This window comes from Taeniopygia guttata, chromosome 8, assembly GCF_048771995.1.
Source record: "Taeniopygia guttata chromosome 8, bTaeGut7.mat, whole genome shotgun sequence".
In the NCBI taxonomy this organism is placed as follows: Eukaryota; Metazoa; Chordata; class Aves; order Passeriformes; family Estrildidae; genus Taeniopygia; species Taeniopygia guttata.
The window spans coordinates 14,062,964-14,077,793 of record NC_133033.1 but is presented as its reverse complement, the minus strand read 5'-3'; the positions used below and the strand labels follow the sequence as shown (position 1 = coordinate 14,077,793).

Genomic DNA, 14,830 nt, shown 5'->3' with positions numbered 1-14,830 from the left:
GACTGCCCCAAACAGATCCCCCTGTAATACAAATTATCATGGTTTTGAACAGGGGATCAAGATAGTTTTATCAAAAAGGCAATTAGTTTAACTGCAATTTGGTAAGAGAGCAGTGCTGAGCTGGGTTGTATTGGTTCTTTATCCAGTACCATACTTCTTTTTGTTGCATTGAAATTACTTTACAAAAAAATGCCAACACAGTCTTACTTGCATTGGTCATGCCAGTGGTTTTACTACCATAATTCTAATGTCTTCTTACGTTTTTGGTCTCTATTTCCTCCCTACTCACCAAAGCCTGAATTCTTGGGAGACAGCAAGCCACCAATCCTGGCTGCAGTTCTTCGTGCCATCCACAGAAACCAGCAGCCAACAGGACTGCAGCTCGTCCTGTACACTGATACACAGCCCAAGAGGTGGAGAATACAGATGTTTGGTTCAAGCATCACAGGACCAAGCAGATGGAAACTCTGTGCTGATGCTTCAGTAATAAATTACCGAAAAGTATCAGTAAGTTTAAAATATAAATAAGCTCAAATATAAATGAAACACAATGATCTTGCTGTGTTTTATGCAAAAATTTATTTATTTCCCTCTACTAGGGTTCTCTTAAATGGGGTAAAGATTGTCAGGACTATCAGATTGCTACTCAGATTGCAACAGGGCAATTTGCTGCTTATCCAGCTATGCAGATGAAGCTGGAGTGGCTAAAAGTGCCTTCAGTAATCCGAACAACTGCAAGATGGTGAGATTTCATTTTAGTTTTTAAAAAATATATGTCAATGCTCTAAATAATTGCAGGTTCAGTTCTGCAATTTCCAAGCTGGAAAAAAATCCTCTAAATCGGTAGGATTTTATAAAATCAGATTACATATGTTTGCTTTCTCTGTATTCATTCTCTCAAATCATACTGCATTTTTGCTTACAAGAAAACCACTTGGGATGATGGGATTCACCTAATCTATTGCAGACTTGTAATTTAAAGTGCCTGAATTAGGAGATTGGTCTTGTCATGCTTCCTGATTTATGGAGGCTCAGAGCAGAAGCCTGACTGTGGGTCTCTGAAGAAATCAGTCTCTTACTTAATTTCTTAATGCAGGAACTTGCCTCTGGCTTCTAAAGCAAGTGAGACAAATACTTCCCATAAAGCTTATGCACATTAAATAACAAATGTTTTATGACATTTAATGTAAGAAAACTGTACATTCTGGATTCAGTTCACGTGTGTCTCCTTTTTCATGAAATATCTGTTGCATTCTTGCATTGTATCCCTCCATGCATTTGCCTGCAATAACATATAGATCCACATTGAAGCCTATTTTTTGGCATAGTGCTACTAAAATACAGTCATGACAGCAACTCAGTTAACTAAATACATGTACAACCCAAGTTTTCACATTAAAGGCATAATTTGATTTGATTAAAAGTCTCCTGAAGAAGGTAACTTTTTACATTAGATTGAATTACCCAAAGCTGTGATTTGCTCTTATTAGAGGAGATGAAACCATCCAATTGACTATCCTGGAGAAAAGCCATAGAACTTACCTTTTTTTTCTGCTCTGAGACTATGCATATTTATAAAGGAATATTTTCTGTATATCTTTATTTGAGCCCCAAATTTGTTTGGAAGCATTCCTAAAGATCCCTCCATCAGCTTGTTGACAGTCTTAGTGGGCAAAGGATCCTTGCCTAAAGTCACCACTGCATGACTGACATATGAATGTGAAATATTAATTTAGTAGTTTTAGCATGTTAGTATTTGGGGATTTATGTAATTGATGTCTATTTTTAAGTCTGAATGTGTTTAAAACAAATTTGCCACACTTTTTTCTCATGCCACTCTCTCATCCAGCCTCTTGAAATCTTTTACACCAATAAAAAATAAATTTGCTGCCTCTTCTTCAATATACAACATAGTGTATCACCCTGGTGCAAAACATGCCTTGATGCTAACACAGAATGCATATTGTTTTATAGGGGTATTTTAATGTGAACAAAAAATAACCATTCATTTTAATAAATTACTTTTTTGGTTTGTTTTTTTTTTTTTCAGGTTTTACTCATTTCTTCCAGGAGCTGCCTATATGCTTGGATTTTCCCAAAAGGAACAGCTTGGTCCCTCTCACCAGGCAACCTTGGTCATGGCTTTGACATCCCCAAGAACCTGTGATGTTGTCTTTAAGCTGCCAGAGGTAACAATTTCCACCAGCTTTTATTCTGGAGCAGTCAATACCTAGGAAATGGATGATTAAGGGCTTTTTTAAAACCTGCTGATTAAAAAAAAAACCAAAAAACCAAACCCAATCAAAACTATAAAGAAGCTGCCTTCAGAAGACATTATATTCATGCAGTTGGTTTTACTATTAAAATATCTTACAACATACTTGTCTTTCTCATGTAGCATACAAGTATATGAAATAAGAAACAGGTTAGAAAGCAATCATCATTATTGATAGCACAATAAAAAATAACTTATAAAAAAGCCCACTCCTCCCAAAATCTTTATTCCTGTGCTCTGGAAAAGATGGTAAAACCAGGCTATTGAGACAGACAAACAGCAGCACTTGATGTATATGCAGAAAGAGGGTGAGCATCTCAGGTATGCAAACTGTTCAGCCTGAGAAAAAATGTGATATACAGCTACCCAAAAAGCTGCAAATTGGTGACTATCCAAATTCATTTATAGCACTGCTGTTCCACAGGTTGCAGATGTGTCACACTGTAGAACTAGTTCATACTCTAGGCAGAGGACTTGATTTCTTTTTCACTCTGACTGAAATTCAGATGCTAATTTAGATTTTAGTCAGCACAGTACCCTTGGAAAATTACAAGAAAATGCTACCTTATCTCTATACTGAACTTTGCATTTCCATTCATGTTTGTTTCCTGCCTGATTTTCAGCTCACAATTTACGACACGGCCATCAGCCTCCCCCTGCCAGTCCCTTCACACCCGGGTACACCCACTGCAGCATTACCATCCTCTGCCTGGAAGGTCTTTTCCCAAGCAACACTTTCACTCATTGCAAGTCTTAAAGGTCAGCAAGTAACTATCTGCACAGACATTGATTGACTTTGTAAATTTTGTAAGCATGATTTACACTTTTGATGTAAATTTTTTTTTTCACTTATTTATTCACTTAAAAATCAGATAGATGTCAGATAGAAACAAAGCATCTCTATGAAAATCTGTGAGGCTGCAAAGATGTAAAGAAATGGAGTCATACTAGGAAGATTAAACTTTCAGTTCCATGCCAAATAATACTTTCAAATACATCCATTCCCAAATGCATCCATTTCAGCTTCACTGCAAAAATTGTTTGTGAAGAAAATAAAATACAAAATTAGTGAGAGGAACATCTAAGTGATCTCTGATTTGGGGTGCTCTGCTTGATTAGCACTGTTATGTTGAAGCTGAAATAGCTCCAAAAGTATACTCATTAATTTCAAATCCTATACTTTGAGTTTGGAAGGATTATTGTTTGATTAATGCTGTATTAACAGCTAATCACATTATACTTACTTAGGGTAAGTTTTAAAATGAAAGGCTTTAGGTAATCCGGCAATAAGGAGTCACATTTTGCTTGGAATCAGTGGGATAATATCATACCATGCATATTTATAAGGTGTCCCTGTCCATAGCAAGGGGGTTGGAATTAGATGATCTTTAAAGGTTCCTTTTAACCCGAGCCATTCTATGATTCTATGACATTTCTTAGGTAAACACAAAAACTAATCTGTATTAACTACAATTGATGCAAAATAATTTCTAATCAGAGCTGGTAGGATTTCCAACAAAATGCCATTACAGTGAAAAAGAGAAAAGTGCAGTATGGTATTTTTTCCTTCTAACTATTTCTCATCCTGGTTATAACTTCATAAAGGTATCAGCATTTCAGTAAGCTTTCTCTAGTGTTAATGATATGTGAATTGTTATCAACCCTTGTGAAATTCTTTTGACTACAACAAAGTTAGGAAAGCCAAAATGCCACAAACTGAGAGTTGCACCAGCACCAGCTGTGAGCATAATTCATCTCACACAATGCCTGAATCACGGGGGTGTTGTCCTACTGCCTGGGGACTGGCAAAGTTATACTTTTGAATTACTACAAATCTAAAATTTTATCTGACAGAATTAATTCATTTCTGCATCAGAACATGCAGAACCAGAAGATTATTTTTCTTTTAATTACAAAACTAAAATAAAATAGCTGTCTTATATAAATTATAAAATGCTTATTTTTACTGGATTTTTTTAGGTCACTGTACAGTTTTCCAAAATAAGATCACAACCTTCAATGGTGTTGAATTTAACTATTCAATGCCTGCAAATTGCTACCATGTCTTGGTGCAGGACTGTAGTCCAGAGCTTAAATTCCTGGTGATGGTGAAAAGGCTTGAAGAGTCTGCTGACCTTACAGCAGTAAATGTCAGACTTGCCAGCCAGTAAGTAATTGAAAACTTAATAAAAAATAGATGCCAAGCTGAATATGCTATAAATGAAGATCAGATTGGTAGGGCAGACTGGCACTAGCATTAGACTTATGCAGAAAATACTGATGTCAATGGAAAGATAACTAGGAGTGTCACTGGGGTTTGGTACTTTGTCTTTTAAAAGTGCTTCTGAAATATATCTGAAGTTCACAGTAACCTCAAGACTTCACTGCCTCAAATTCTTCATTAATTTGTTAGAGTTTAACTGTCTCATTTCAGTACTTAATGATTAGGCAGACATATAAACTATAAATCCAGAAAAGGCTATTGTAAGCAGTAGTCTGGCCTTCTATACTAAGCTAATAATTAGAACTAATTAGAACCCACACTATTACAGCAGGGTTGTTGAAAAATGGAGATAGCTAAAAAGGGCATTACTTATCCCAGATTAGAGGCACTCTCTTAGAACATCTCTTAGTTGGTACATAATGCTATAATCTACTTGAAATTTATTTAATACACACTTTGTTTCAGCCTGGAGCAATCACCCCTAAATTGTATGGGATTATGCATACTAAAATCATTGTAGTGAGTATTCTTCAAAGCACATAAACAGACTTTGATCTGTAAGGTTTCATTACAAGTAATTATTTATTTCTGAAAAATGTGTGCCTAACTGTGCCATAGTGCTAGAGAAACAGAGGGAATCTACATATTCCCTCTGTATTCCCTGCACCTGTTTTGTAGAAGAACACAAGGATGCTTGTTTTATAGACTGTATCTTTTGTGATAAAGACATTCCTCATCACTGAATCATTCCTGATTGTTTCATACAATTGTATGGATCTGCTTTTGATGTGCTTGAGCTTCATATTTCTTCTATTAGAGCAAACACTGCTCTGAAGAAAATACTACAATACACAGACTGTTCAGGCTGGAAGAGAACTGCCCTAGGGAATCCAATCTTACTTTGAAATGTAAAGCACCTTCAATTCATGTGAAGGTAATAGCAGTTAGGTTGTTCTGCAGCAAGGCTCCTGTAGCCTGGAGTCTTCCTGAGCCGTGGCTGCTCAGAGAGAGTGCAGCCAGGGGAGGGTGTACTCAGCACTGCTGCTGGCACACTGCCCTGGGCCCCCTCACCTTCCCCCTAAAGGCTAGAAGGTGATTCACACCAGAATGGTATCAGCATCCTGCAGGGATGTTCTGCCAGAACAGGAAGTTATAAGCTGAGTAGGGCAAAGGAGAAGCATTTGTTTACACAAATTTCCTTTATTTAAAGTGAGGTGGACATGTATGTTTCCAATGGACTCATCCAGTTGAAGATTAATGGTGTCCAAGTCCCAAAAGATCTTCCATACGCATCTAATTCTGGTAAGAGACTCATATTTAGATTTTGTTTAATCTTTCCTGATCTTTTGAAGAAGGAGAGGATATTCTGCAAACACCCCACAAAATAAAGATCATCCTAATTTGAAAAAGAGGAGATTTTAACATACCCCCATGTAAGCTTTTCTAATGAGTGGCAGAAAAGATGAGCAAAGAAAGAGATGCTGATCCAGTGCATCTTTGCACAGACCAAAAAATGCAGGACTGTGGTATGTTTTTCTGATTCCAGAGACCCACTGAACGAGAATTTAGATGACCCCCATCACAGCCACACCTGTGAGTGGCTTCAGCTTTTCCCAGGGCAGGGTTCAGTAGTCTTTTTACTTCCCACCATCTCTTTTAGGATTCTTTAGAGTGTGCATTATGTCCCCAAGAACTTAACAGACGGTTCAGGGTGGACCCTAAAACAGTAACTTAATTTTAGAAAAGATCACATTTTGCTTTTTTGTTGCAGCTGCAAGCATGCTGGTCAGCAGTGAAAAGAAAGGACTGACACTAAAAGCCCCAGATTATGGCATAGATAAACTATACTATGATGGGCATAGACTTGAGGTAATTTTTAAGTTACTTTCAGTGGGTTTAGTTTCAGAAGAAAAGCATTTACATGCAACTTTTCTGTATTTCCACAAAGATTCAACTTGCTCTCTGGATGGCTGGAAAAACATGTGGCATTTGTGGAAAATATGATGCTGAGATAGAAAGAGAATATCAAACGCCCAGTGGATATTTAGCTAAAGATGCTGTGAGTTTTGGTCACTCTTGGATCATCTCAGAAGACCCCTGTGCTGGAGGTACATATATTAATATCGTTGCCTTCAAGTAATCAATCAATCAATCAATCACATGAAGAGGTGATTTATATTAATTGTAGCACAGTAATCTTGTTTTTTGCTATTTTTGTGATTAGTGGCGACAGACTAAAAGAAGAAAAAAATCTAGTTTTCCTGAGTTTGATAGATCACTGCAAGTTCTAGTTTTGTTGGTTTTTTAATCAACATCTTATGCATTGTGTAACCTGGAGTTTGTGTGTTCAACTTAAAACTCACTAAGCTGATAACTGAGTATGAAAAGGAGGAAATTTGACTACTGACAAAAGTAATTTTGTCATTTTTAACCATTTCAGTGTTTATTTTCATTCTGTTATTTCCAAGCTTTTAGTTTAGATTTTAAAAATCATATTTAGTCCTATCAAACTAGAGGGCATTTGAGGTGGGAAAAATTGTTTTAATTTCATCAGGCTGAAGATTAACACAATCTGAAAACTTCAGCCTGGGAATGACTAACTGTTCTTGCCGTCCAGGTCCTACAAAAAAACCATGAATGTGCTGGTTACATTAGAATGCACTACACATTTTGTGTGGAACACTACCCTCTGGGCTTTGTGTTGGCCTTTCTGTAATGTTTTCTTAGATTAGGCTTCCCTGGGTTGACTGGACCAGGAAAGCCTGGACCATAGACTTCAGGACTTAGCTACTCAGCCATAGCAAGGCACGTGTGATGCTGCCCACAGTACAGAAGGGGAAATATAGATGCCTAGGAGCCACTGCTGCTCCAAAATGAGGTGCTGTCCTAGCCTAAGTAAAGTGTCAGCTGACCAAAGTTTTCATATGCACCTTTCTGGATTTGGACATCAGTGTCCCACCCAGATCCCACCTGACAAGCCTCTGTCCTTACAGCTGTGCTCCACGTGCCTCATTTTCTCACCACCTGAGCCTTTGACAAAAAATTTATTCACTTCAACCAGATGAGCTTCATCTAGCTGTGTCACACTGTTCATCCATTGGTCTTAGTGTTTGTCAATTCTACAAATGAAGTCAAGTCCATCTATTTATCTAGACCCTGTGCATGCTTTAAGGGGGTTCATATTTTGTAGGTTGCAAGCTAGAGCGCAAACTTGTCAAAAGTGAGAAGCCAATTTCATTTGAGAAGACAGCAGCAAAATGCTTCTCCGTGGAGCCAGTCCTTCGCTGTGTGAAAGGCTGCTCAGCAACCCAGACAGTGCCTGTGTCTGTGGGCTTCCACTGCGTTCCAGCCGGTGAGTCTGGTGACCCTGTGCACAGCACGCACAGTGTGTGGTTGGGTTCTGTGAAAAGCCGCGGGGTGCTAACACAGGGGTACCCCGATGTACAACCAACCCCGCTCTGCTTTCTCCTCTAGACTCCGCTCTCAGCCTGGACGGGCAGCCTAGGCTGGACCAGAAATCCGAGGACGCCGTGAGCTCAGTCTCCGCTCACACAGCGTGTTCCTGCCAGCAGCAGGCGTGCCCGGCCTGAGCCCCGCACGGACCCGCTCCGGCTCGGCTCGGCTGCCGAGGGCGGCGGCGATGGGCCCGTCCCCTCAGGGAGACCGCTCTGTTCCGCTTCTTCTTCTGGAGATCCTGGAAACAACCCGGGCAGCCGCCCCCGGGGTGCCCTTTCAATAAACAGCTTCTCTGCCAACGCGCTCGGCCCAGCTCATTTGTCCTGCACAGGCGGCGCTGGGCCTGGCTCCGCCCCGGGGCCGAGGCTGCGCGGCCGGACGGACGCCGGCGGCCATGGGGCGGCCGTGGGGCGGCTGGCTGCTGCCCGTCGGCCTCCTGCAGCTGCTGGGCCCTGCCGGCGCCTGCCCCTGCCGGGACCCGCGGCTGTGCCGGCCCGTCACGGGCCCCGCCGGCTCCGAGGTGCGCGGCCCCGGCCCGGGCGGGCGCAGCGGGGCCCGGCCCGGCGGCAGCGCCGTTCGCAGCGGCTGCCGCTCCCGGCGGCGCTCTCGCACGGCAGCCGCTGCGCTCCGCCCGGCCGGGCACTGTCCCCGGGCTGGGCACTGTCCCCGGGCCGTGTCCCCGGGCCGGGCAGTGTCTCTAGGTCGTGTCTCCGGGCCGGGCAGTGTCTCCGGGCCGGGCAGTGTCCCCGGGCCGGGCAGTGTCCCCGGGCAGTGTCTCTGGGCCGGGCAGTGTCTCTAGGTCGTGTCCCCGGGCCGGGCAGTGTCCCCGGGCAGTGTCTCTGGGCCGGGCAGTGTCCCCGGGCAGTGTCTCTGGGCCGGGCAGTGTCTCTGGGCCGGGCAGTGTCCCCGGGCAGTGTCTCTGGACCGGGCAGTGTCTCTAGGTCGTGTCCCCGGGCCGGGCAGTGTCCCCGGGCAGTGTCTCTGGGCCGGGCCGTGGCCGGACGCGCTCTCGCGGCTGCCCCGCACTCGCCCCCCGGCTGGCGTCCCTGCATTTGCCGGTGTGAGAGCCGTAGGGACAGTGGTAGTCCTACTGAGAAGTGCTCGGGGCTAACGAGCGTGCTTTTTACCCCTTTTACAGGTATTCGTGTTTGATGTGGGGAAGGAAACCTGGAAATCCTACGACTGGTCAAAAATTACCACTGTGGCAGCTTTTGGAAAGTACGATCCTGAGCTCATGTGCTATGCCCACTCCAAAGGCTCGAGGATAGTGCTGAAAGGTTGGTTACACTGGAAAAACATGGGTGTTTATGATACGTGAATAATAAGATAAGGTACACAGGGCTATATTACCTTGACATTTTACATTCAGTTGTATGCAGAGTATTAAAATCATTAAGAGAATGAACTGATAAGCCTTTAATGAACCCTTGACATTTGCATGTACTGGTATGCAGGGTATTGAAACCAACAGTGGATCGTGCCACAGTAGTAACCAAAACATCCCAGTGACATCTTAATAAAAGTTCTCTTAACAGGGAACATCATTGCTATGGAGGAAGAGGGAGGAAAGAAAAAGCCTGTTATTTGGGTCTGTATTCTGGATCTTATGTGGAGTACCCAACAGAAAAAGTAAGGAAAGGGATTTAAAGTAATTTTTAGTATTTTGCACTTAAATGAATCCCTCTCTATTAGGAAGTGGCTGAGTTTTAAAACATGAATACTCGGGAACTCTGTGCAGGTACAAATGCTGATTAGAAAGACAAAGTCCATTAACTTACATGTTGTAAATACCTTTTGGCTCTGTTGAGAAAAAGCAGAATCCAGGACTACAGTGTGGAAAGCAACAAAGGTTAAACACAGAAGTAGTTTTCCTCTAAATATGACCAGTTAAAATGCTAAAAGTACTTTAATTTCAAAAAAGGTAATTTACAGTGGTTAAAATAATATTAAGCAGAAGTAAGATGATTAAAATTATAGAAAAACCAAAGGAACTTACTTTAAATGCCACTCTCTCAAAGAACCTTGGTAGTCTTTTCTGGGGTGGTTTCTCAAAATTATGCTTGGGGGAAAAATGAACTCCTTTTTATTTTACCAATATTGATATGGGCATTTTTTATGTTGTACTTAAGTTTGTTGGTTAACTAAAGACAAACCTTTCCTTCCTACTACACTGTTGTGCAAATGCATGTTAACTCTTGAAGGCCTCTTGTCTAGGTGATGTACCTCTTCAGGAAATTGTTGATCCTGCTAAAAGAGCAGCATGGATATCCCAACAGGTGGACCTTGCAAAGAAGCAGTATATGGATGGAATTAACATAGATATAGAGCAAGAAGTTAATGAAACCTCCCCTGAGTATTATGCATTGACAGAGCTTGTTAAAGAAACAACAGATGCTTTTCACAGAGAAATAGCTGGATCACAGGTAAGAATAATGTACCTCATACAAACATTAAATTTAACCTTGTGAAATGTAAGGACTTTTGGCAGTGCTGTTTAGCATGGGAATATGAAAAAGTTTATGCAGAACTAAATATAATATTCTAGTGAATGCTTAATTGTGAGTATTAGCTGTGATAGAAACTTGTAAGAATCACTCTTTCTGACCCGTGCAAATTTAAATGAGAGATGGGCTTCGCTGAGATTTGTGGATACAAGTTATTTCTATGTGTGAACTGTCTATTTTTAGTGTGCCTTAATGAGTTGTTGAAAGTAGGGCAAATACAGCCTTCTGGGGCAAAAGCTTGATAGTGTTTTGGTAAACTTATCATGAAAGTTTTCAAGATTTGCAGCATGCTTCATAGTTTTGGTGGTTTTTATATAATGTTTTAATTTCTTTGGTGCTATATATTCACTAATGGGGTACTCACTTTATTATATTCTTGTTTTTTATCAGATGAGCAGCTTCTTTTATAGTTCATTATTGTCAAGATCTGTTAAACTATACCATTTGGGAAATACTGTCTTTAAAAGTCATAGCTTTCTTTTTTTTCTTTAAAGAGATAACAAAGGCACCTAAGGGCCATAGTTGGTACTAAGTTGTGCATTTTTCCTTCAGGTAACATTTGATGTGGCTTGGTCTCCAGCATGCATAGATAAAAGGTGCTACAACTACACTGGGATTGCAGAAGCCTGTGACTTCTTATTTGTGATGTCGTATGATGAACAGAGCCAGATCTGGACAGACTGTATTGCAAAAGCCAATGCTCCTTACCTGCAGACTTTAGCTGGTGAGGATAGAACACCTCCCCAGGAGTCAGAATATTTCAATTTGCTCACATGAGTAGATAGAAAAGAGGGCTTTTTCTTAGAGAGGTTTATTTTGTTATTGTTGCAGTGAGGCTTTGAGTGCTCAGATATGTGTTGTCAGTGTCCCTGATCCTTGTGAGCCTGCAGAGAAACCTTCAGCAGTTCTGTGTTGGTCCTTGTAACCCATGAGTGTGAAGAACGCTTTTAGAATGACAAATGGCAGCCAGAGCAATCGTGTCTGCCTGGGACTGCAGAGAACCTGAAACATTTCTCAGGGCAGATGGTTTTAAGTGTGAGCAGCTGGAGCAGTTACTGGGCTCTCAGTAGAGCAAGCCTCTCACTCACTGGAGAGTGCAGGTGAAGGCAAAGGACAGCTTGCACCTTGGCCTCTGTCTGGGGACAGTTCTTGCAGAACTGTCATGCCAGTTCTGCAGTGGCTCTGCCTCTAAATTAGTTGTAAGAATAAAAAACATAGGAAAAGTAAGTAATGCATGTTAATTTTTATTTCCCTCAAAACTAGGATATGAAGAGTACATTGCTATGGGCATTGATCCTAAGAAGCTTGTGATGGGTGTCCCCTGGTATGGCTATGACTATGTCTGCCAAAACCTATCTGTGGTAAGGTGAAGATTATTTCTTTGCAATCAAACTGTTAATTTTTTTATTTGGAAAGATATGACTAGGTTTTGGTAATCTCATTTTTGGACTGGGGAATACTGTGGTCTGATGGATAAGAGCATCAAGCTGGGACACAAAACAGAATCTTCTCCTTGGCTGATGAGCAGTGTGTTACCAGACAAGGCATTTTAGCTCCTTAGGCAGCCTGAACCCCGTGACATCCAAGCACTGTGTTTGACTAAGGAGCTATAAATGTTATCTGCATGAGAAGAGATGATGTCCAAAGCCCTACAACACTTGTATGTGCCTTCACAACACCACTGTAAAGACAGGTGTGCAACAGACCATAGCAAACCTACGGCTATTACAGCATAGCAGTTTATGAGGTCTCAAATAACTTAGGAAAAATATAAGAGTCAATTAAAGGTGGAAAAGATAAGACAACCCTTTAAGTTGAAGGGTATCCATCCTGTCCTGTATTACTGCAGATTAAAGAAAATGTAGCTGTTTTAATTTACTTTCCTCTCTTTACTTTTTACTTTACAGATAGTATCTGCTGGATTTGCTTGAAGATTGGGAATTTTTGTGGCCCTAACACTTTTTGTGAATTGTTCTTGGCTGTACTCCTATTCTGGAGTTCAGTACATCTTACCTGAAACTCATGCCCTCCCTGTTTGTTTTTCAGGATCATGTTTGTTCCCTTCCCAAAGTGCCTTTCCGTGGGGCTCCTTGCAGTGATGCTGCAGGGAGCCAGGTCCCCTACGCAGCCATCATGAAGCAGGTGAACAGTTCTCTTTCAGGGCTGCTGTGGGATGAGGTACAGAAGGCTCCATTTTATGAGTACAAGGTAAGAGTCTTTTTCCAAGCCACTGTGGTGTGGAGTAAGCATTCCTGAACCATAGATCTTTGACTATAAGGTTATTGTGATTAGATTATTCCTTTTATGTTTTCTATGGTTTTTTTGGTTTGGTTTGCTTAGGTTATTTTGGTACAGTAAATTATTGCTGAAAATTTGTGTCTTGAATTCCTAGCCTGAAAGAGGGGTGCAGTGCCTGAAGACTACAGGAGTAATAAAGATCTTTATTACTTTCCAGTCTTCTCAGGATACTGCATCATGTTAAAAAGGACATTTTGGCACAAAGACATCCTAAAGCTCCATCCTTCACTGTTAATTACTTTCATGAGTTGATAAATGATTTAAACTAAAAAAGATTCTGAGATGCTTTTAATTTTGTCTAACTTGCTGTCTTGCATGCATGTTCTCTTCTTCATTTGTTTTCTACATAGACACAGTGAAAAAGTCCATAAATAACTATGCTTACAAGAACACCACAGTGTATCCATTTTGTCTTGTTTCTTTAAACAATATTTAAGTTTCACATGTTGGTTATTAAAAAGATGTTGTAAGCAATGACCAGCAGCATAACCTTGATAAATTTTATAACCTCCTCTAAAACTGTTTATTGCTTAAAAAACCCCACAATCTCTAACTAAATTCAGCTGTTAACTTAGATACTGTATCTGAAATTTAAGCCATATTTAAAAAATATTAAAATACAAATTAGCAAAGTCTTTTCATCTAACTTCAGTTAATTTGTGTCATTGTTTTATAACTTATATTCTACAATTTAAAAAATATCCAAATATTTGGTGTATAATTTTTATTTATCCTGTGTAACAAAGAATTGATAAATCAGGAAAATACTACATAAATCTACATAGCTTGTATGTCTCAATTTTTAGTTGTACTTTTAACTGTGTTCAAGAGAAAACGTGATCACTGACACTAGTGTTTAAATGTTTTTCTAGGATTCTGTTGGTCAATTCCACCAGGTATGGTTTGATGACCCTCAGAGCATCTCTCTAAAAGCAGCATATGTGAAGAGTCGAGGCTTAAGGGGCATTGGCATGTGGAATGGAAATAGTCTTGACTATTCCAGGGAAGCTGCAGCAGAACAACAAACTCACGCAATGTGGCAAGCTCTGACACCATAAGAACAGTGTGAACCCTTGATTTAGAATGATGACAGTTGGTAACTTTTTACTTTGGCTTACACTATCACAGATTTTGACTCTATATAAATATATTGTGATTACAAAATCCTTAAACACTAGGCAAATTAATTCTTGTTATTTTATATGCAAAGCTGTATTTTCATTCTTCAGATAGTTCCAATGTTGCTTTGGAACAATCCTTGCATCAGTAGGTTTTTTTAAGACTGCTCATCTTTTTTAATTTTTCACGGTTACTGTAAGTTAGTTAATGCTTGAATCCAGTGTGTATCTGGTAATAAGAATTGATGGATTTACAGGGACAGTCTCATAATGATGCTGTGCTAAAGCTGCCAGGTGCAGCAAATATTTACTCCTGTGTTACATGGTGCAGTCTCAGCCTTCTGACTTCCCAACCCAAACAGTATTTTAGCTAAGTCACTCTAGAATCAGATTAAACAGAATACTAGAAAGATAGATTGCTGATTATATGCAGCTTGGTTACTCTTCTAGATTAAAAGATTTTTATGAAGAAATTACATAACATGAAGAAGCTGCTGTTAAGATTTATATCAAACTTGTTGTTAGAAAGGAATATTCAATAAACTCCAGTTTCACTGTGCTTATGTATCACATACATTCCTTATTTTCAAAAGCCAAAAATCTCTGACCTTAGCTTGAAGAAGAAGCGTTAATATGAAGAGGACTTGGATGATGTTTCCTTCCATTTGAAGCTACTTTACTTCCTGAAAACTAAAATTCAGAAGCTTATGTAATGAACTGCACATCTATGTTCCCACATACCCTAAGATTCATTCAGTAGCTTGCTTTTTGTTTTTATGGGGTGTTGCCTCTGAGATAACAGGAGATTGTTTTCTTTCTAGTTCAGATTTTCATAAAATCGTTTGCTTAAAGAAGTTGTATAATTTTTAAAAATAACCCATAGTGATGTAAAGATTGGCTGGTGTTTACAGGATTTGTTGAATAAAATTTTGTTCTTGGTAAAGCTTGTAAACAA

At 40.2% G+C, this 14,830-nt stretch overlaps 2 protein-coding genes across 2 annotated transcripts in view; both read left to right on the top strand.

Moving 5' to 3' along the window:
• LOC100219379 (vitellogenin-2) overlaps positions 1-8,254 on the top strand; it is a 22,793-nt gene extending 14,539 nt beyond the window's left edge. Inside the window, exons 26-35 of the mRNA XM_072932526.1 lie at positions 295-507; positions 600-742; positions 2,051-2,189; positions 2,899-3,034; positions 4,256-4,442; positions 5,710-5,801; positions 6,271-6,368; positions 6,448-6,607; positions 7,690-7,851; positions 7,974-8,254. Of these exons, the coding sequence (XP_072788627.1) occupies positions 295-507; positions 600-742; positions 2,051-2,189; positions 2,899-3,034; positions 4,256-4,442; positions 5,710-5,801; positions 6,271-6,368; positions 6,448-6,607; positions 7,690-7,851; positions 7,974-8,089 (1,446 nt within the window). The 3' untranslated portion in view covers positions 8,090-8,254. The remainder of the gene's footprint in view (positions 1-294; positions 508-599; positions 743-2,050; positions 2,190-2,898; positions 3,035-4,255; positions 4,443-5,709; positions 5,802-6,270; positions 6,369-6,447; positions 6,608-7,689; positions 7,852-7,973) is intronic.
• Positions 8,192-14,830, top strand: CTBS (chitobiase). The gene is made up of 7 exons (XM_030279080.4): positions 8,192-8,475; positions 9,094-9,232; positions 10,170-10,378; positions 11,012-11,183; positions 11,723-11,820; positions 12,506-12,667; positions 13,630-14,830. The coding sequence occupies exons 1-7, from the start codon at positions 8,350-8,352 to the stop codon at positions 13,813-13,815; spliced, it is 1,092 nt and encodes a 363-aa protein (XP_030134940.4). The 5' UTR covers positions 8,192-8,349; the 3' UTR covers positions 13,816-14,830.